Here is a 21,294-nt window from a genome sequence, read left to right as displayed (position 1 = left end):
GTTCCAACAGATCTGAAAAGTGGTAATGGAATAAGAAAAGCTATTTACCCAACCACCAAATAACCATAAATGTGAGTGTGTAAAACAACCCCTATCTGACCCAAAATTTTTGATTTCTCACAATTATGCACTTTTAAGAAGTTAAATAAAGGTTATATTTTAAAATAGGGTCCCCGAGTTTTGGGGAAATTGGTCCCAGGAAGGCGTAAGCCTGAATGGGAAATTGAGATAATAATGAGATGATACCAGACACCAGAAGTGTCTCTGGTGGTCAGTCCCTTGTTCACCCTTAGTCATTATTCTGACATTGTCCTTTAGATCATTCCATAAATTAAGGGACATGACATCTGGTATATGTTCTCCAGAAGTAAGTTCTTTGGGCCTAGTTCAGGATATACTTCAGGCATAAACTGATTAGAAACTAGTAAGATTTCTGATAAGTTGTGCTAAAAAAAAGTGATATGGTAAGTAAACATCATAAACCTACTGATGCAGTTCAGCTAGAGAGACCTCTCTACAGAAGGTGGGGGATATCCCCATTCATACAATGCTACTGTATTGTATGAATGGGGTTTAAAGAAACAAAAGGGTTACAGGCAGCACATCCACACTTATGTATTATTATGCCACCCACAGATGCCAGGCTTATGAGATTCATACAGGAAGAGATGGTACACTGTGATTTTATTGGTAAGGCTATACATAATCAAATATTTTTTTAACCAGGTCATGCAAAATAAATAAATAAAGAGCTGTGCTGTGTTACATATATAATTTCTGTTGCAAAGTTTTAGAGCTGGACCCTTAGGCAAGCTGTTAATATTGGGGCTGTATATACTAAATGGAGCCTTCCAGAAGATGTCCTACAAGTATTTACCCACAAGTATATGGAACAATCCTCACATGCGGCACCATTTGTGAGGAGCGTCCAACAAGGTACTCACTATTTGGACATCTGCTAGAAGGTTCCACTTAGCATATACAGCACCAGTAATGACAGCTTGAGAAAGGGCCTAGCCCCAAAACGTTTCTATAGAACTACTCTGTGCTGTCTTTTCATGTCTGGGGTTTTGGGATTTAAGTAAATGTCTGGTGTGTTCCAGAACAGCGACTTTCATTGTGATCTACAGTAAGTGATTATATCTTTTCAGGTGACAACACTGAAGAAATGTTACATTGTGTTACATTGTAAAGTAGTGAGTGCAAAAATAATTTTAATTTGAACAAACATTTTTATATCCATAAGACATAAGTTAAAAAGTACATGAATACCACACCAAAGCAAAGAGAACAATGGTACTGGAGTGAGATACCTGGAATTGCATATATAGCTCTATATGCTGATGAAATGCATAACCTGGTGGTCAGACAGCAAAAGCAAAAACAATGCTTATAACAAAAAAAAATTAAAAAAATAAGCAACATTAACCATGGGTGTAATGTCTAATAATGCAAGTATCTAGTATACTGCATTATTCATGAGACGTGATACACCCTGGTTAATATTGCTTTTTCTATACTTTGCACTCAACTTCTTTGGTCAACAATGGCGAGGCCTGTTCCTAGTGGAACCTGTCCTGTAAAACCACTGCATGGTTTTGACCACCGTGCTATAGCTCGGTTTCAAGGTCTGGGCAATCTTATTTCCTATCTTAACCCCATCCCACAAAATCAGGTACAGGTACAGAAAGACATCCGCAGGGTGAAAGGCAAAGTGCAGCAGTCCCCCCCCCAAACACACACACACTCCCCGGTAACCCACCACACCTCCGACGCGTTTCGCCCAGTGGGGCTTTGTCCAGGAGTCAAAGCCCCGCTGGGCGAAACGCGTCGGAGGTGTGGTGGGTTACCGGGGAGTGTGTGTGTGTTTGGGGGGGGACTGCTGCACTTTGCCTTTCACCCTGCGGATGTCTTTCTGTATGAAACAGTCGGCACTGTTCCGGCTTCCTCTGCATTTTAACCACCTGGTGTGTCTATTATGCTTATATCTGTACTGTTTTTTTGCTTTGCTATTGTCATGATTTCCATGACAGCTTGATGCAGTTTTTCTTACTTGTGACATATGCTTATGGGTGTAAAAACCTTTTTCCACTGCTTAGACTACCAATCTACTTTCTCCTTGTGTCCTCCCTACCTCCCTGGTTCCCACCACCATTTTTTGTCCATGTCTCGTTGCAGATTTAAATGTTGTTTAATTAATTTATAAACTAATAAAGTATGATATTTAATTTTACATAGTCCGTTTGGTGGTTTTTCCCTTTATTGGTTCTTGCTTTGTGTTTATTGCCACAGGACTTTACACACTTTTTTTCTTTTGTGTGTACCTCGGGTGCACATTCCCTCTTTTGGTTGGGTGTGAATCTAAAAAAGTAAAGGAATGTTTATCAAATAATAGGAACATAAAGTAGACTTATTGTAGATGTGAATTAATCATTAATTTGGTGCGGGATGGCTATTTGTTGTATGAGCAGAAAATATCAAATGTAGAAAAATGCTAATTTTTCATTTTTTTCGCAATTTTTGTGTGTGTAGAAAACACAAAATATATAAATCAAAATTTACCACTAATGTAAAGTACAATGTGTCACAAAAAACTATCTTAGAATCGCTTTCATAAGTAAAAGCATTCCAAAGTTATTACCAAATAAATGGACTCATGTCAGATTTTGAAAATATGCCTTGGTCATTAACCCCTTAAGGACTCAGCGTTTTTCCGTTTTTGCATTTTCATTCTTTCCTCATCGCCTTATAAAAATCATAACGCTTTCAATTTTGCACATAAAATTCCATATGATGGCTTATTTTTTGCGCCACCAATTCTACTTTGCAGTGACATTAGTCATTTTACCAAAAAATCCACGGCGTAATGGAAAAAAATTAATTGTGCGACAAAATTGAAGAAAAAATTTCATTTTGTAACTCTTGGGGGCTTCTGCTTCTACGCAGTGCGTTTTTTGGTAAAAATTACACTTTATCTTTATTCTGTAGGTCCATTCGGTTAAAATTATACCATACTATAGGCTTGATTTTGTCGTACTTCTGAAAAAAATCATAACTACATGCAGGAAAATTTACACTTTAAAAATTCTCATCTTCTGACCCCTATAACTTTTTTATTTTTCCGCATACGGGCCGGTATGAAGGCTCATTTATTGTGACGTGTTCTGAAGTTTTTATCGGTACCATTTTTGTATTGATCGGACTTTTTGATTGCTTTTTATTAATTTTTTCAAGATTTAAAAAGTGACCAAAAATACGCTATTTTGGCCTTTTTTTTTTTTGCACATACGCCATTGACCGTGTGGTTTAAATAACAATATATTTTTATAGTTCAGACATTTACGCACGCGGCGATACCACATATGTTTATTTTTATTTACACAGTTTTTTTAATGGGAAAAGGTGGGTGATTAGGGAAGGGGTTAAATGACCTTTCTTAACTTTTTTTTCACTTTTTATTTGCTGTGTTATAGCTCCCATAGGGGGCTATAACACTGCACACACTGATCTTTTACACTGATCCCTGCAAAGCCATAGCTTTGCATGGATCTGTGTTCTAGAGGCTCGATTGCTCAAGCCAGTAGCTCAGGCTTGGAGCAATCAAACGCCGATCGGACGCGATGGAGCAAGGTAAGGGGGCCTCCGCTCGCGTCCTAGCTGATTGGGACATCGCGATTTTATTGCATTAGTCCTGATCAGCCGACTGAGCTGCCAGGAAGCTTATACTTTCGTTTTGGACGCGGCGATCAACTTTGATCGCTGTGTCTGAAGGGTTAATAGCACACAGCACAACGATCTGTGCTGCGCGCTATTAGCCCAGGGTCCTGGCTATCATTAGCAGCCGGGACCGACCCGGTATGATGCAGGGTCACAGCGTGACCCAGTTTTAAATACGAGATAGGGTGCAGGGCGTACAGGTATGCCCTGCGTCCTTAAGAGGTTAAGGTCAAAGCAGGCTATTGAGTAAAGGGGTTAATTTTCTTTTTTCAGATCCTTAGAGAGTTCTTTGCCATGAGGTACCATGTTGAACTTACAGTTATCTGTATTAGAGAGTGTGAGAGCGATAACACCAAATTTAAGACACCTGCTTCCCATTCTCACATAAGTCCTTGCAACACTAACAAGTCACATGACATCAGGCAGGGAAAATGGCTAATTGGGCCCAGTTTGGACATTTCCACTTAGGGGTGTACTTACTTTTGTTGCCAAGGTTTACACATTAATGGCTGTGTGTTCAGTTATTATGAAGGGGACACAAAATGAAACACTGTTATACAGGCTGTGCACTCACTACATTGTAGCAGAGTGTTATTTTTTGTGTTGTCACATGAAAAGAAATAATAAAATCTTTACAAAAATGTGAGTTGTGCTTTCACTTATGTGAGATACTGTACATCCATCTGTCTGTCTGTCTGTCTATCTATCTATCTATCTCACAACTAAGCCAACATCTATATTTGCAGCAGTCTTTTCTATCAGTATTGGAACATAATCTCACATCTGAGATTCATGTCCAAAGGAAAATAGGTCACCAAATGGAAAATGCAGAATGGCTTCCTGAGGTGGCACCCCGCATGTCCTCACAAAGCTGTTTATTTCTGTTATATTGCATTCCACCTGAACCTGGCCAAAGATTGACCACGCAATTCCAGAAAACACTTTGCGGCTATAGACACATAACATTCTTTTGAAGATCTTATACCATACAAGGGCTTCTTATAACCTGGTGCTTATGCTCTACCAAAACAAGAGTATGAAAATTTTGGTAAAATTGGCATATTTGCTATTAAACATCCCCTGTTGATTTTTTTCATTCTTGACTTTTGTAAGTGTATTTCGATTCCCAGTTAAAAACATGTTAATAATGAGAATAAAATATGGTAATTTGAAATTGTCCCTTGTATAAATAGTGTAATCTTTCCCTAAAGTGGAGCTCTTGCTCTGTTGAATGCCTGAAAGTGTGATTAAAGAAAACCTTTTCAATCCTGAGTAGAAACAGTTGAAATTGTTGTCTTGTGGAATGCTGACTCTGTCCTTCATCTTAAGGTTTTTAATGAGCTTTATTGACTTTTTTGTCATTGCTTCATTTTATGGCTTTCTTTTCTCCTTTCTGTTATCTATTTTTCATTAAAAATTTAAACACTTCACAGAAAAAGTGAGCTTGCAATATTACCTTAGAAAACATAAGACTGACAACCTTTAGTTACTTCCAGATAAAGGCAGGTGCCAAAATATATGTTTGATGGGTCAGAAAAAAGAAAACATCTAACTATGTTATTTTTTTTTCAACAACTGCAAAAAGGCAAAAAAGATTAAGGGTTCCACGTAAGCTCTGGGTCAATGTTACAACGATCCAGCATAAATCATATACAAAAAATGGGATGTGCTATAAAATTTAACTTTTGTCCTTAAACACAATTACTTATTCTAAATCCAGTGTCCAAGTGAAAAATTGTTATATACACAACCTCGGTCTAAAATTATGAAAGTCTAGGCACACTCTAGGTTTTGCAGGGCCCAGCCAGCCCAGAGGAGCCTCACACCAGGGGCCAAATTAGTATTCTTGCACTCTGGGTGAATATATTATTCCACCAACGTGTTTCTACCAACAGATCAATGTTTGTGTTACCAAGGGGTAGAAAATTAGACAATGTAGAGACCGAACTCAAAATACAAGATATCAAAATAATAACAAATTACATGGGGGCATCCAGGTGTTGGTGAGATGGTTTAGAACCTATAATATAATGCCATAATGCCTGCAAGTAGGAATGATGTCACATATAACAAGCACTATTCACATAGTAGGAGAGGCTCCCAATCACAATCTATTGTCATACACCACACCAGAAATAGCAATATGCAGCAATAATTGTGACCTGAGACCTGCAAGAGAGAGCTGACCCTATGCCACCTGCAAAGTAAAGTACGGCTTGGTAAAGAGCCTTAATGCATAATGGTGTTCCTGTAGGGAAAGCTACTGTCCCTAACGGTCACATATGATAGGTGTTCAATGTTCAACCGGATCAGTGTGCCCAAGATCCACCTGCAAAGTAAAACAATAGAAGCCATTCAATACTTGGACCTGTTTAGGAAAAAGTATAGAGCTGTCCTCAAGCAGTTCTATATACTCACGGTTAGCTGAACATTATTGGCTAACAACACGATCCTGCTGCTCCAGAGTTGTCCAGCTCCACTCGCTCGATGTAGCGAGGAGTTGGCGCCTGGCGTCATTTCCGTCCGGCGGGCAAGCTTATACAGCGTGGGGGGATGCCTCCCGTATGATGACATATTGAGGCGTATCCGCCAAGGTGCTGTGAATCCCCGCATTGTCAAAACAAGTCGGAATGACATGTCTTACAATGAAGAAAGGTGGTTAGGTAGGTAACCAAGTATCCTAATATTATGGCTGGCCATAACTAGGGGGCAATATGAAGAAGAAATAATGAAACCAAAGTTTTCATCAATATATATAATTCATCACCATATTGTAAAGGGTAATGTAGAAATATGCACATATATCTTGAATAATGCTGTCAGTTGTCCTCCTTGATAAAGCCACATAGTGGCGAAACATGTTGGGGTGTGAGAGTATCACATTTTAACTTGCAACCCTTTAGTGTCCTCTAATATGCAACACTATAATCTATGAATAAAAGGAAGTGTGCTTCATACACTGGTGCTTCGCACCTGTGGTGCACAGCAGGCTATCGGTATGCTGATCTATAGTCCATATGAGAGTACAATGGCTAATGAATGACAAATAATGTCACATGTACCTAAAATTGCAGTGGTGTAACTATAAACACTTAAATCTAATAGGTACTCTTGGACTCCATTGAGGCCACCAGTGGATAATTTTCTGGAGTATAGAAAGAGACGCATAGGGGATGTGTTTTTAAATGTGTGTTTCTCACCAGTATATGATTAATGCTTAATCAATAAAATGTATGTTTTATGTTGGACACATAGTATAAAGAGGTTTTTGTTTACCCCAGTAGGGCTAAATTGTTGTATAGTTTTGATACCTCTATATGTGTTCTGAGACCACAGTATAAGTAGGTTGGTCGGAAACCTATGCTGGCGCGCATACATCTCGCAGGCATATTACAGATACCTTGTGTTGCATCCTCTACCCTCTACCTGGGAGGAGGTCTGTGATATTCGGGTTAATAAAGCCTCTAAAAGATCCAAACCAGATTCATATCTTGAAGACTCTAACATGAATGATTCAGATAACGATGACGACGAATATTATGACTATTCTGATGATTCAGATTCCAATGACCCCTCTTTTAACCCAAATATACTCATAGGGCGGTAATTCTTCATATGGTGAGGCCTCATTTTCAGGCTTAACTGTATTAGACAGTTTGAGAGTCCCCTTTTATGACCCCGCTCTTATCATGCACCCCCGCTCTGGGGAATGGACTCCAAACCCCCAAGTAGAACGGTTCTTCTCCCATTGGATTCGTAAAAGTCTTAACAATAAATCTAGAAATAAATTTAGGGCCGAGTGCCCAAGGCCAACGTTATCTATGAACGCAGCACAAACCCCAGAGTTGGACCGTATATTTGTGAAGTGTATACAAAAATCTGGCAAAAAGGGTATTGGTCGTAGTTTTTCCCTATGCCAGGATATATTCCAAGACCTTCTGGGGCCGCTTACAAAAATTTTAGAGCTTTCCTAAAATACTGCTGCCACAGACATCCCGATTGATGTACCTACCATGAGAGGTTGGGCCCAAAGGGCTATCTGCCTCTGCGACAGTATTAATGAGGCTTTTTGTACTGAGCGGAAAAGGTCCATTTTACTAAAACTGGACCCACAACTAACACACCTTGCCTCTTTCCAATCCTCTACCCCTACGGAGGGTTTTCTATTTAGAGAACAGATTATAAAAGAAATATCCAAATATATGCGATTGTTTTCTTCATTAGACAAGGCACAGGCCCCTTTGAAAAAAGTGTTTCCCAATAAGGTTTTTGGATGGGCCAGTAAAAGTAGGCGATGTTTTCCTGGCCACACAACCCATTTTTGTCCCCAATACAGAGGCTCTTACCAAACCCAAGACAGATCAACTTTTCCAGCCCCAACCATACAAGCTCCTCCTCCATTCTTCCCCTACAGAGGACGTCCCTGGAGAGCGAGGGGCCAAAGATCCGCTACACGTTCCAGACCTACAGGTAAGTCTACCGATTATGGATTCTTCCCATCTTACAGTGGGCGGAAGACTTCATAATTTTTTCCCAGCTTGGGAGATGATATCTTCCGATCACTGGATTCTCAACACAATTCAAGGTTATCAGATAGAGTTCATTTCCATTCCATTTTAAACCTACCTACCTCATCCAATTTATTTTCAAAGAAAGACCAGACCCTGATAGATTTGGAAATGAAAGAATTTAAACCAAAAATGCCATAATCCAAGTACCACTCCACACTCCAGGTTTTGTCACCAACCTGTATTTAGTAAAAAAAAAAAAAAGAGAGATGGCGGCTTTCGCCCTGAAATCAATCTGAAGAATCTCAATGATTTTGTGATATATCGTCCCTTCAAGATGGAAGGCATTCATCTTCTCAGAGATCTTTTAATGAAGGACGACTGGTTGATCAAAATCGATTTAAAGAATGCCTATCTGACAGTACCCATTCATCATTTTTCCCAACACTGGCTCCAATTCATATGGAAAGATACAAAATGGCAATTCATATGCCTCCCATTTGGCCTTTCTTCAGCCCCTTGGTGCTTTACAAAGCTATTTAAACCAGTGGTGGCTATTCTAAGATCTCAAGGCGTACACCTGATAATTTATCTGGATGATATCCTGATCATGGCTTCCTCTATTCATCTAGCTCACTTACACATGAAGTGGACTCTTTCTCTCTTAATGAACCTCGGGTTCCTTATCAATTACGACAAATCCATTTTGATTCCTTCTCAAGAAGTGGAATTTCTAGGATTCCTGATCAACACTCATTCTACCCTATTGAGTCTTCCTTCAAAGAAATTAAAGACCATCAGAAAGGAAATTTGTGTCCTTCTCAACAAAGATCTTATATCTCTTTGAGCTATAGCTCGAATTGTGGGTCTTCTCTCAGCTTCCATTCAAACGATTTTCCCAGCTCCATTACAGAGCTCTCCAACGGTGTAAGATTCAACACTGTCGAGAAGGTCTGCGATATTCAGATCAAATCCAACTTTGTTCTGAAGCATAGGAAGAGCTCCTTTGGTGGCTTCATCATATCCAAGATTGGAAAGGCAAAAAAAAATGTAATTCCAATACGGATCTGATTTTAGAATCGGATGAGAGTCTCATAGGTTGGGGCGCTCATTACAGCTTCCATCGTACAGGAGGCAAATGGTCCCCTACGGAATTGTCTCTCCACATCAACTGTTTAGAGCTTTTAGCAGGATTTTTTGCATTTAGGAGCTTCGCTAAAAATATTTCAAATTCATGCATCTTGATTCGCATAGACAATATTCCTGCAGTACAATATATAAATCGTTTGGGAGGCAAAAAATCAGAACTCCTTTCAAACATCGCCAAAGATCTTTGGCAATTTTGTCTCAACAGGAATATTACTTTGAAGGCGGAATATCTTCCGGGTCTATCCAACAGAGTTGCAGATTGGAACTCTCGCTATCTAACTGATGCCAGCGATTGGAAAGTAGACCCTTGGATCTTTCATCAAATCAATCATCTATGGGGTCCTATTCACCTAGACCTCTTTGCTTCCTGCCTCAATCGCCAACTTCCCCTGTTCTTCAGTTGACGTCCGGATCCGGAAGGCTTGGGAGTGGATGCTCTCCTCCAATTTTGGCCAACACAAAGACTTTATGCGTTTCCACCATTCATTCTTATTCCCAGAGTATTATTTCAAGTGTCTATCCAGAAATCAACAATAGTCCTAATAACCCCTTATTGGCCAACATAGTCATGGTTTCCACAACTTCTAAGTATGTCCATAGATTATCTGAGAATACTTCCATCCCTTCCAAATATTTTATTGGACCCATTAGCGAATCATCATCCTCTCATCCTTTCACGACAACTTCTTCTAGTTGCATGGTTAATATCGGGTCAGCCAACCTTGAGTCAGAGTTTTCTCAAACAACTAGAAATATCCTCTCTGAAGCCTGGGCTCCAGGCACCAGGACTGCCTACCGCTCAGCATGGAAACTCTGGTCTGATTGGTGCATACAATGGGATTTGGATCCCATACATGCACCTATCTCTCAAGTCTTGAACTATTTGTCAGCTTCTTTCGATTCAGGTAAGGCTTACCGAACTTTGAACCAATATTGTTCGGCCATCTCTTACTACCATTCTCCTATCGGTTCTATACCCATTGGCAAACACCCTCTAATTTGAAAACTTCTTAAGGGTATATGTTTTAAACGTCCCCCTCTTCCCAAATTTCATTCCACTTGGGATGTTAATCTACTTCTTCAACTTTTCCCCCCCTGGGAGGATAATGATGATCTTACTCTTATAAACTTTTATCTTTCAAACTCACCACTTTATTATGTCTTATCTCCATTAAAAGAGTGTTTGATGTCAGAGCTCTGGATATAGCCAATAAGCACTACTCCCCTCAAGGTGTTACTTTCGACATTCATAGACGAACAAAAACAAATTTGCAAAGAGTCTTTTATTCTTCTTTTCCTCATCATGATAAATTATGTGTAGTCAGATATCTAAATCTAAAATTAAACTAATTCTCTTCGTCACCCCTCTCATTCTCAGCTTCTCATTTCCTATTGTAAGCCTCACTTACCTGTTTCCTCTACTACTCTTGCAAGACGGGTTAGACAATGTATGATATTTGCTAATATTGATGTTTCCATATTTTCGGTGCTCACTCTTCTAGAGGTTCCGTTTCTACAAAAATCGCTCAATCAGGGGTTTCCTTGTCAGATCTTCTTAAAGCGGCTGATTGATCCTCGGACTCCACCTTCAAGACCTTCTACTATAGACCATAAACTCATGTCTCTATGTCTCTTCTTGATTATGCATAATTATTATAATTTATTATCCATGTATTTTATTGTATACAGATATAGCTTTAAACTTGCATAATGCGAGGCCTCCTCTCTTGCTATAAAATTGGAGATTTTCCTACCCTTGGTGACAGAAAATATGGATTTTTATAAAAGACAGGAGACGAGCATTATCACCCTTATGTTTTCTTGTGCTTCTTTGCAGCATATTAATTCCATCCAGATGCAACCTCTTCTCCTTACAACGTTCCTGTCCTAGACTTCCAGAAAACTTCATGGCTTCTATTCCAAGTTATGAACTATTTTCAGTGAGTTAAGGAATATTGCATTGAGACTTTTTATCTTGTTATGATTTATCTTAAAGAAATAGAAAGTTACCACAATTACAGCTCCTTTTATAACATAGGAGATGCTCTGATTGGCTATTATTAATATGTAGCATGTTTGTGTACACCGTGATACCTAGTTTTTTCTTCTCATTCATTTTTAAAAACTTTTTAATGTTAACTGCTGACTTTCTGCAGTAAAGAGAGAACTACATAATGCTCGCCTCCTGTCTTTTATAATATCCATATTTTCCGTCACCAAGGGTAGGAAAATCTCTAATTACAGATGAACAATCTGTTTTCTTGATGCCTTGTTATATCTGTTATTATACTACATGCTTTAGTCCAGCACCTACATATTAGGGGTTTGTTTGAAAGGCAGCATACCGCAATTCCCATTTAGCATTGTAGTCTCTAGTTCCTGGCATTACAAGCCACACACTTAACCTGCAGTCCCCACAGCACAGAAGCAGGGCACTGCTGTCTACACAGCGGTCTCCTGCTTCCCGGTCCGGCCGGTCCAGAATGCACTAAACTATAAGCGTGTCTTACAGATGTGCCTATAGTTCAATGTGGCACTTGGGCTCGGCTGATTGACAGAGCAAAGGGCCATAGGTTCCTCGCCGTGTCGATCACTTTTCCTACTTATTATGTATTCCTATCAAAGGGGGGGGGGGTACTGATTCATATCTAAGGGGGCTGCTGATAACTACCTAAGGATGCTACTGATTCCTACCTAAGGGGGCTACTGATTCCTACCTAAGGGGGCTACTGCTAATACTACCTCAGGAGGGGTCTGGCTATTACTACCTAAGGAGACTACTGAATACTACCTAAGGGGGCTACTGATTACTACCTAAGGGGGCTACTGCTATTACTACTTTAAGGGGGTGCTGCTTGTTTACTTCCCAAGGGAGTGCTGCTTGCTATTACTACCTAAGGGGGCTGCTTCTATTATTACCTTAAAGGGCCTGCCACTACTATTACCTAAAGGGGTTTGCTGCAAACACCTACCTAAGGGGGGCTACTACTACCTAAAGGAGGGGCTACTACTATATAGGGGGCTTCAACTATATACAGGGGGACCAATCTACAGGGAGTAACCCCTACTTATAAGAGGCTGCTACTGCATACAGGGAGTTACTATCTACAGGGGACAGCTATCTACACAGGGACCTACCTACAGGTGGTACCTCCCTAATCTGGGCACGTGTGTAATGGGGGGAACTATGTAAAGGGTACTGTCTACTTTCTGGAGCAACCTAACTACCTAATGAGTGGGGGAAAGACCTACCTACTCTTTCCCAACCCTCTTATCTAGACACTCTTATTACTGTATGGAGTGTTATAGGTGCAATGTTTGTCTGGCAGGTTCTGTGGAGACACGTTGGGACGAAGTTGTCATGACGGTCTGGGCTGGAAGGAGAAGAAGAAGTGTGGTAGCTCTTGGGGGGTGTATGGTGATGGTGGTATGGTATAGATATATGAGGGTTTAATATTAACCCTGTCACTCATGACGCCAGGGTGAGGGCTGGTATTACTGAGGCATAGCTTCGGCCTATCACCGCCCTTCCCACAAACAACAGGCGTATGCAGGTAATGACTGAAGGTCCACACTGGAGTTAAACTTGAACTCAAGTAAACTTTACTCTTGAACTTGCAGTACATTCAGAATACAGTTACAGTCTCTGCAATACACTTCTATAGACTTCAATGACTGAAAGTTGCTGCGGACCTTGCGTCTTTTGCAGGTTAATATAATCAAGGTAATTGGTGCGTGCATCCGTCCGGATTTAGGGGTAGATTAGGTCCGGTGGTCCTGCAGAGTGTTTGGGGATTGATACACTCTATATTTGCTAAGGATCGGCCGTTGCTGCGAGTCTTGGGCCTAATTCATGTTTTTTTTTAGCAGCGCAGGTTCTATAGAGAGATGTTGCTCACTTGGCAACCCAGGAACAAAGAGGACTAAAATGGCTGCCGCGTCCCCTGCGACGACATGGAAACAAGTAATTAACCATTTATTTACATATACTATCCTATTTACATTAACCTATGGATAAATTAGAGATTTATACACTAGAATAGAGGCGACTAGGGGTAGGCTGGCTAAGAGGGATCCCTAAGTCCTAGGGACTCTGGCTATGGGGACCCATAAATAAACAAGCACCGTATAGAATGCGGCACTGGGATACCACGGAAGCAAAGTGAACAACTCCGATCAAAGAAGATGTCACCTGATGTTATTGTATGTAATCACTTATCTGGTCTGCAGAGCCTGTGTACAGCTGATATCTACCACTATATGGTCACAGTATGGGGGGAATATGTCTTCCTTGTATACTTGTATTATTGGCTATATTGGTCTAGGTATGCAGGATTTAGTCAGTAACAGTATGATGGTAATATCTATTGTCATAATATTCCCCCTTGTATACTGGCATTATTAGTGACATTGGTCTCAGTATATAGGATTTGTCCAATAACATTATGATGGTAATATATATGGTGATACTATTTCCTCCTTCCTTCCTCATTGATCCAAGGGGCATTTGTTTTTCTTTTGGGGGGGAGGGGGGCACAGGCCATGAGCTGTGTAAGAGCTGTGTAATTTCTGAGCAGTCCTGACTATACATGTGTCGCCATGTGATTGCTTATATGGTACCAACAGATTCAACTGGAGAGATACAGTTTCTGTCCAAAATGGAGTTCAAAATGTCAGACACACTCCTAAAGAAAGAACATGCAAAAACCATAAGAACATACAAACTGCAAACAGATATTGCTGTATGTCATATACAAAGTAAGAACACAAAAGTAACATTGCCAACAATTGAACCACAATGCTGCTCCATTATCTTCCAATGACATTTTCCTATATTTTAATTTGTTAAGAGGGGGAAGTTATGCCTAAGGTTTGATGAAATATAATATACATCTACAAATGTAACAGACTTAACATTGGAATTTACTCACTTTCTCTGGAACATAACAACTTGATCTGCAAAAAGGTCTTGGAAGTCTAATGTTTTCCCTTTTTCTATAACGGCTTTGTGTTTTCGGACAAACAGCCATCCTATGTGTGAAAAGAAAAGTCCTCTCCGAGCATCATGTGGGTCTGCATCTGTCTCTGAAAACTTGTGGTGAACCCGATGGTCTCGAGCCCACTCAAAAATATCATTCTGTAGAAAAGATGGAAGGAAAGATTATCATCAATTTAATGTTAGTTCATGTTCCATATTAAATTATTGGCTTTACATACTTTTATAATTCATCCCTCTCCTCCCCTTGTAGCCCTCCATAGCCAACCAGACCACAAACTGCAACTTTTTTTGACATAGGGGTGCATGCTGGCAAATTGACATTTTGAAGTGTGTACAAAAGGATGCAGTGAGCAAAGAACCGATTTATAAATAGCATGCGGCAAGCATTTGTGATGCTGAACTATTTCAACGACTTACATAACACTATTGCTGTGGTTCTAGTTCTTTTATGTGTAAATATGGAATTTTTCTTATGTAAGTTATGTAATCTGATGAAGCGATCATACTGATCTTATAACGCATTGTCAATAAACAAAGATCCTTCCTCTACATGGTCTGTGAGCAGTGCTTTATTATTCCCATTCTCCTACCTATTGCATACACTATACAATTTTAAGTATCCGATAGAGTTATTCTAAATAGTCAGTACTCTATGTAAGATCACTAGATCTACCCTGGCCATAGAATACATTATTTTTTAAGTTGCCAAAATTTTTATGAATGTCTCATAAATCTGATTAGGGCTTGTGGAAATGAATGTGCTTGCCGGTGAAACAACTCTTCGCGAACAGATATTTCGGCAACAAATCTTCTGAATCTGAATATATATTTAACAGGGCTCAATACAAAGCACTAAAAGAAAATATTAGCTACGTAAGGGTAAATTCACAAATGGTAAAATTTAGTGATGCGTGTTATTTACCATGTGCATTTTCCGTCCATAAAAAACAGCAGTTTTTTTACCGACAGACGAAGGTGCGTGAGTAAAGTAACATAAAATAGGTCACTAAATTACACAATGTGATCTTAGCCTTAGACTTAGAGGGGTACTTGTTACACTCTGCGCTCCGGCCGTGAGCGCAGAGTCCCTGTTTCCCCGTCTGCCGCCTCCTCCTCTGTGTCTCAGCTCCGGTGCCCGCATCCCCATCTCCTAGGGTGCGCGTGCCGGAGCTCTGAAATTTAAAGGGCCAGTACACCCATAATTAGTTGTTGCACCTGACACTATATCATAAAGTCCCTGCACCTCCCACACTTCCCTGCCGGATCTTCAGTGCCCCTAGCTGACAAATTGAGTGTTCCATATTGCCTGTTTACCTTACCCGTGTATCCAGACCTTCTTGCTACGTTATTTGACTTCACACCTTTGCCGCCTGCCTTGACCTTCTGCTACGTTTGACTACGCTACTGCCTTATCCTTCGGTACCTTGCCTTGCCCAGCTACCTGTGTGGTTGAGCCATGTCGGGGGTAGCGACCTGGGTGTTGTCTGCCGCAGCAAGCCCATCCTGCCTTGCAGCAGGCTCTGGTGAAGACCAGCATCCCCTTAGACTCCGCTCCCCGATATGGTCTGAGTCATCAGCCACACAGGTTAGAGGGTCCACATGCAGCTCCTTAACAGCAAAATCCGGCCATGGATCCCGCTGGGGTTCCTCTGCCAGATAATCCGGATCTCGCTTCTATCTTGGTGCTCCAGTCACAACAGTTGGCCCAGCAGGCACAGCAGTTGAGCCATTTATCTGCCATGATGCAGCAGTTGCTAACTGCTCAGCAGCAACTGCCAAAACCATAGCCTCCTCTTGTTCAAGTGCTGCCTTCCGCTGCTGCAGTCTCATCCAGAGGGAAACTCCGCTTGTCTCTTCCTGAGAAATATGAGGGGGATCCCAAGTACTGCCGTGGTTTTGTGACGCAGTGCTCCATGCACTTTGAACTCTTGGCGTAACAGTTCCCTACGGAACGAGCAAAGGTGGCCTTCGTCATCAGTCTCTTAACTGAAAGGGCTTTGGCCTGGACAGCTCTGCTTTGGGATCGCAGTGATGCTCTCACAACCAATCTCCAGGCTTTCCTGATGGAATTTTGGGGTGTCTTTGAGGACCCAGCCGAAGCTGAGATGGCATTGCTGAGTCTTTCGCAGGGCAACTCCTCTGTGGGCAAGTATGCCATTCATTTTTGTACCCTGGCATCAGAGTTGTCATGGAACAATGAAGCTATTTGCCCCACCTTCAAGAGAGGACTATCTAGTCATATCAAGGATGCCCTTGCAGCACGGGAATTGCCATCTAACTTGAATGAACTTATACACTTGGCATCCCGGATTGATATTCGTTTCTCTGAGTGATGTGAGGAACTTCGTCAAGAAAGGGAGTCTGCACGACCTCAGTGTTTTCCTCGTCTGGTACCTGTCTTCCAGCAACCACTGCAATCTTCTATGTTGCCTCCTGCAGTGGAGGCTATGCAGGTGGATCGGTCTCCCCTGACCCTGCAGGAAAGAGCTCGCCAACAAACTGAGAATCTATGCATTTACTGCGCCAGTGCAGATCATTTCCTAAAAGATTGTCCTCTACATCCACAGACACAGGGAAATGCTTGCACCTATGGTTTGTGGGAGAGGCCTACCTAGGTGTGAATACCACCTCTCCACGCTTTAATTTGATGGCCCAGCTTTTCTACCCTCCAAAGAGATTGTCTCAGTTCTTGCCTTTATGGACTCTGGTTCCGCGGGAAATTTTATTGATGTCTCGCCTGTTAAAGCCCTTGTACATCTCTACAGTCAATGGAGAAAGACTGGACTGTACTGTGCTATACCGCACTGAACGGTTGTCTATGCAGGTCAGAGCCTTGCATAAGCTAAAACAGACAAAATGGGGTACAGCGCTCCATGGTGCATTAAAAGATAAACCTGTGAGGTGTATAGAATATAAATTCAACACTCATCTATAGGGGTTGTGTTTCCACATACACAACAATGGTGAGTGCGTATAGTGGTAGTGTCCGCAGCCGCCCGGTCAGGTATAGAGATCAAACGGATAGCTTCGAAGAGGAACACCGGTTTCAATGTGGCGCTGGACACAGATGGTATACACGAGTAGATAAAAGCAAGGTAGTTTATTCACCCATCATGCTACGCATTTCACTGCAACAGCAGCTTCATCAGGCATTCAGAGCCTTGCATAAGGAGAACTTGACTTTTTATGTACTCCCTCATTGTACTTCTCTCCTGCTTGGCCTACCGTGGTTGCAACTCCATGCCGCGCAGTTGGATTGGAAAACTGGAGATGTTCTTCCTTGGGGACTGCATTGCATCAAACACTGTATTCAAATACATTTGGCTAAGTTGGAATAATCTTCTTGTCCTCTGCCCGATTTCCTTTTATTCCTTCAGGACTTTGCTGATGTCTTCAGTGAAAAACAAGCTGAAGTCCTACCACCACATTGTCCCTATGAAAGTCCTTTTGATTTATTGCCCAGCTCCACACCTCCCTGGGGTCTACCCTTTGTCAGTCCCTGAAACTCAGGCTATGTCTAATTACATCAAGGAGAATCTTCAAAAGGGATTTATCAGGAAGTCCTCTTCACCTGCTGGAGTCGGATTCTTCTTCATTGAAAAGAAAGACAGCTCTTTGCGACCTTGCATCGACTACCGAGACTTGAATAAAATTACAATAAAGAACCGCTTCCCACTTCCTTTAATCTCTGAATTATTTGATCGTCTGCGGGGTGCCAGGATCTTTTCTAAAGTAGACCTTTGTGGGGCCTATAATTTGATTCATATACGAGAAGGGGACAAGTGGAAGACGGTATTTAATACTCGTGACGGACATTTCTAGTATCTGGTGATGCCATTCGGACACTGTAATGCTTCCGCAGTCTTCCAGGAGTTTGTCAATGACATTTTTTGTGACCTCCTATACTCCTGTGTTGTTGTCAATTTGGATGACATTCTCATCTACTCGCCCAATCTCCACACTCTTCGTTCTCCCCTCCGCCAAGTTTTACAGCGTCTCCGAGACAATCATCTGTATGCAAAACTTGAAATGTGTACTTTTGAAAAGACCAGCCTTCTGTTTCTGGGGTATATTGTTACCAGTCAAGGTCAACAAGTTGTCTGCTGTACTGGATTGGCTTCGGCCTTCTGGCTTGAAAGCGATTCAGCGCTTCCTCGGCTTTGCCAATTATTATCGGCAATTTATTCCACACTACTCCACCTTGGTTGCCCCCATCATCTCTCTTACAAAGAAAACTGCTAATCCGAAGGTCTGGACTCCTGAGGCCGAAGAAGCGTTCAGTTACAATCCACCTATGCTCCTGCTCCTGTATTGTAAAGACCAGATCCAGGCAAGCCATTTATTTTGGAAGTGGATGTTTCTTCAGTTGGTGCAGGTGCAATTTTGACACACAAATCATCCAAAGGAAGAACTGTAACCTGCAGTTTCTTCTCTAAGACTTTCTCTCCTGCAGAGAGAAAATATACCAGTTGAGATTGCGAGCTCTTGGCTATTAAATTGGTCTTGGAAGAATGGCATCATCCACTTACTATGGAAGAATGGCGTCATCCACTTAGGGCTCTGTACATCCACTTACTATTTATACTGACCACAAGAACTTGCTATATCTACAGACTGCCCATCATCTCAACCCTCGACAGCCTTGCTGGTGTCTGTTCTTCTCCAGATTTAACTTTTTTATTAATTTCCTTCCAGCAGAGAAGAATCTTCGGACTGACGCACTAGATCTTCTGAAGTAAAAGACCAAGAATCTCACCCTCAACATTTTGTTCCTCCTGATCGTCTCATTTCAGCAGCACCAGCAAGTCTTCAGCCACCTGCCTCCTGGGAAGATCTACATTACTCCCCGCCTAAGACTCTGAATCTTGAAATGGGGTCATTCCTCTCTGTTGGCCGGTCATGCCGGTATTCATAAGTCCTTGCGACTCATCTCCCAACAGTATTGGTGGCCAACTCTAAAACAAGATGTCACTGACTTTGTTCGTTCCTGTTCAGTCTGTGCCCGAGACAAGACCTCTCGTGCCAAGCCTTCTGGTCTACTACATCCTTTGCCAGTTCCTGAGCTTCCCTGGACCGACATAGCAATGGACCTTATTACTGACCTTCCTTCTTCTGGCGGCAATACAGACATCTGGGTTGTTGGGGACCAATTTTCTAAAATGGCTCATTTTGTGCCCTTGCCAGGTTTACCATCTGCACCAAACTATTGCTTGGTCATATCTTCCGTCTCCATGGATTGCCTACTCATATTGTCTCCAACCAGAGAGTCCATTACATCTCCAAGTTCTGGAGGGCCCTCTGCTCTCCTCTCCAAGTAAAATTGGACTTCTCCTTGGCTTACCACCCTCAATCCAATGGTCAGGCCAAAAAGGTGAACCAGGTCCTGGGGGACTATCTTCGCCATTTTGTCTCTGCTCGTCAAGACGACTGGGCCGATTTTCTATCCTGAGCCAAATTTTCTTACAACCATAAGGATTCTGAATCCACTGGGACTTCACCCTTCTTTGTGGTCTAGGGGCTTCATCCTCGTCCTCCTCTTAACTTGTCTTCTACTTCCGGAGTACCTATGGCTGATGAACTGGTGCAGAATTTTGCCTCCATCTGGCAGAAGACTCGTCACTCCCTTCTTCAGGCCAAGACCTGCAAGATGCAAGCGGACAGGAAAAGACACTCTTCTCCCGGGTTCTCTCCTGGGGACAGAGTGTGGTTATCCTCCAAATATATCCACTTAAAGGTACCCTCTTATAAACTGGGTCCATGCTTTTTGGGTCCCTATAAAGTAAAAAAAACAACTTAATCCTGTGGCTTATTCCCTCCATCTGCCTTCCTCTCTCCGGATCCCGAATTTCTTCCATGTCTCCCTCTTGAAGTCTGTCATCCACAATTGTTTTTCTCAAAAGGACATCTCGCCTTCCTTCATCCCTGGTACCTCTGATGTTAAGGAAATCTTAGACTCCAAGCTGGTCAGAGGAAACCGCTTCTTTCTTGTGGATTGGGAAGGATTCGGTACGGAGGAAAGGTCTGGGGAACCACAGGACAATATCTTGGACCAGGACCTTCTCAAAAAATTTCAGAACCACAAGAGGGGTAGACCAAAGGGGGGGGGGGGTACTGTTACCCTCTGCGTTCCGGCCGCAAGCTCTGGCAGTGTCCCTCTGTTCCCGTCTGCTGGCGGGGCTGGGATTCGCATAGCGGGACGTGCCCGCATGTGAATCCCAGCCCGTCACTCACCACGCTCCACTGCTGCCTCCTCTGTGTCTGAGCACCGGTGCGCATCCCCATCTCCTAGGGCGCGTGCGCCGGAACTCTGAAATTTAAATGGCCAGTGCGCCCATAATTAGTTGTTGCACCTGACACTACATTATAAAGTCCCTGCACCTCCCACACTTCCCTGCCGCATATTCAGTGCCCCTAGTCTGAGATTAAGCGTTCCATATTCCCTGTTTGCCTTAACCGTGTATCCAGACCTTCCTGCTACGTTATTTGACTTTGCACCTTTGTCGCCTGCCTTGACCTTCTACTAAGTTTGACTATGCTACTGCCTTATCCTTTGGTACCTCGCCTGTCCCAGCTACTTGTTTGGTTGAGCCGTGTCAGGCGAAGCGACCTAGGTGTTGCCTGCCGCAGCAAGCCCATCCTGCCTTGCGCGGGCTCTAGTGAAGGACCAGCAGCACCTTAGACTCCGCTCCCCGATATGGTCCGAGTCATCAGCCACACAGGTTAAAGGGTCCACATCCAGCTCCGTAACAGTACTCCAGTAGAAAATATTTTTTTATAATCAGCTGGTGCCAGAAAGTTAAACAGATTTGTAAATCACTTCTATTTAAAATCTTAATCCTTCTAGTACTTATCAACTGCTGTATGCTATAGAGGAAGTTCTTTTCTTTTTAAATTTATTATCTGTCTGAACACAGTGCTCTC

The 21,294-nt window shown here is 42.1% G+C and overlaps 1 protein-coding gene across 1 annotated transcript in view; it reads right to left on the bottom strand.

Moving 5' to 3' along the window:
- Positions 1-21,294, bottom strand: part of SCD5 (stearoyl-CoA desaturase 5) — a 147,615-nt gene that overhangs the window by 6,475 nt on the left and 119,846 nt on the right. Inside the window, exon 3 of the mRNA XM_056568911.1 lies at positions 14,306-14,511. Within this exon, the coding sequence (XP_056424886.1) occupies positions 14,306-14,511 (206 nt within the window). The remainder of the gene's footprint in view (positions 1-14,305; positions 14,512-21,294) is intronic.

Source organism: Hyla sarda, chromosome 1 (genome assembly GCF_029499605.1).
Source record: "Hyla sarda isolate aHylSar1 chromosome 1, aHylSar1.hap1, whole genome shotgun sequence".
Classification (NCBI taxonomy): domain Eukaryota; kingdom Metazoa; phylum Chordata; class Amphibia; order Anura; family Hylidae; genus Hyla; species Hyla sarda.
The sequence above is the reverse complement of the archived record's forward strand: the minus strand, read 5'-3'. Positions and strand labels throughout refer to the sequence as shown.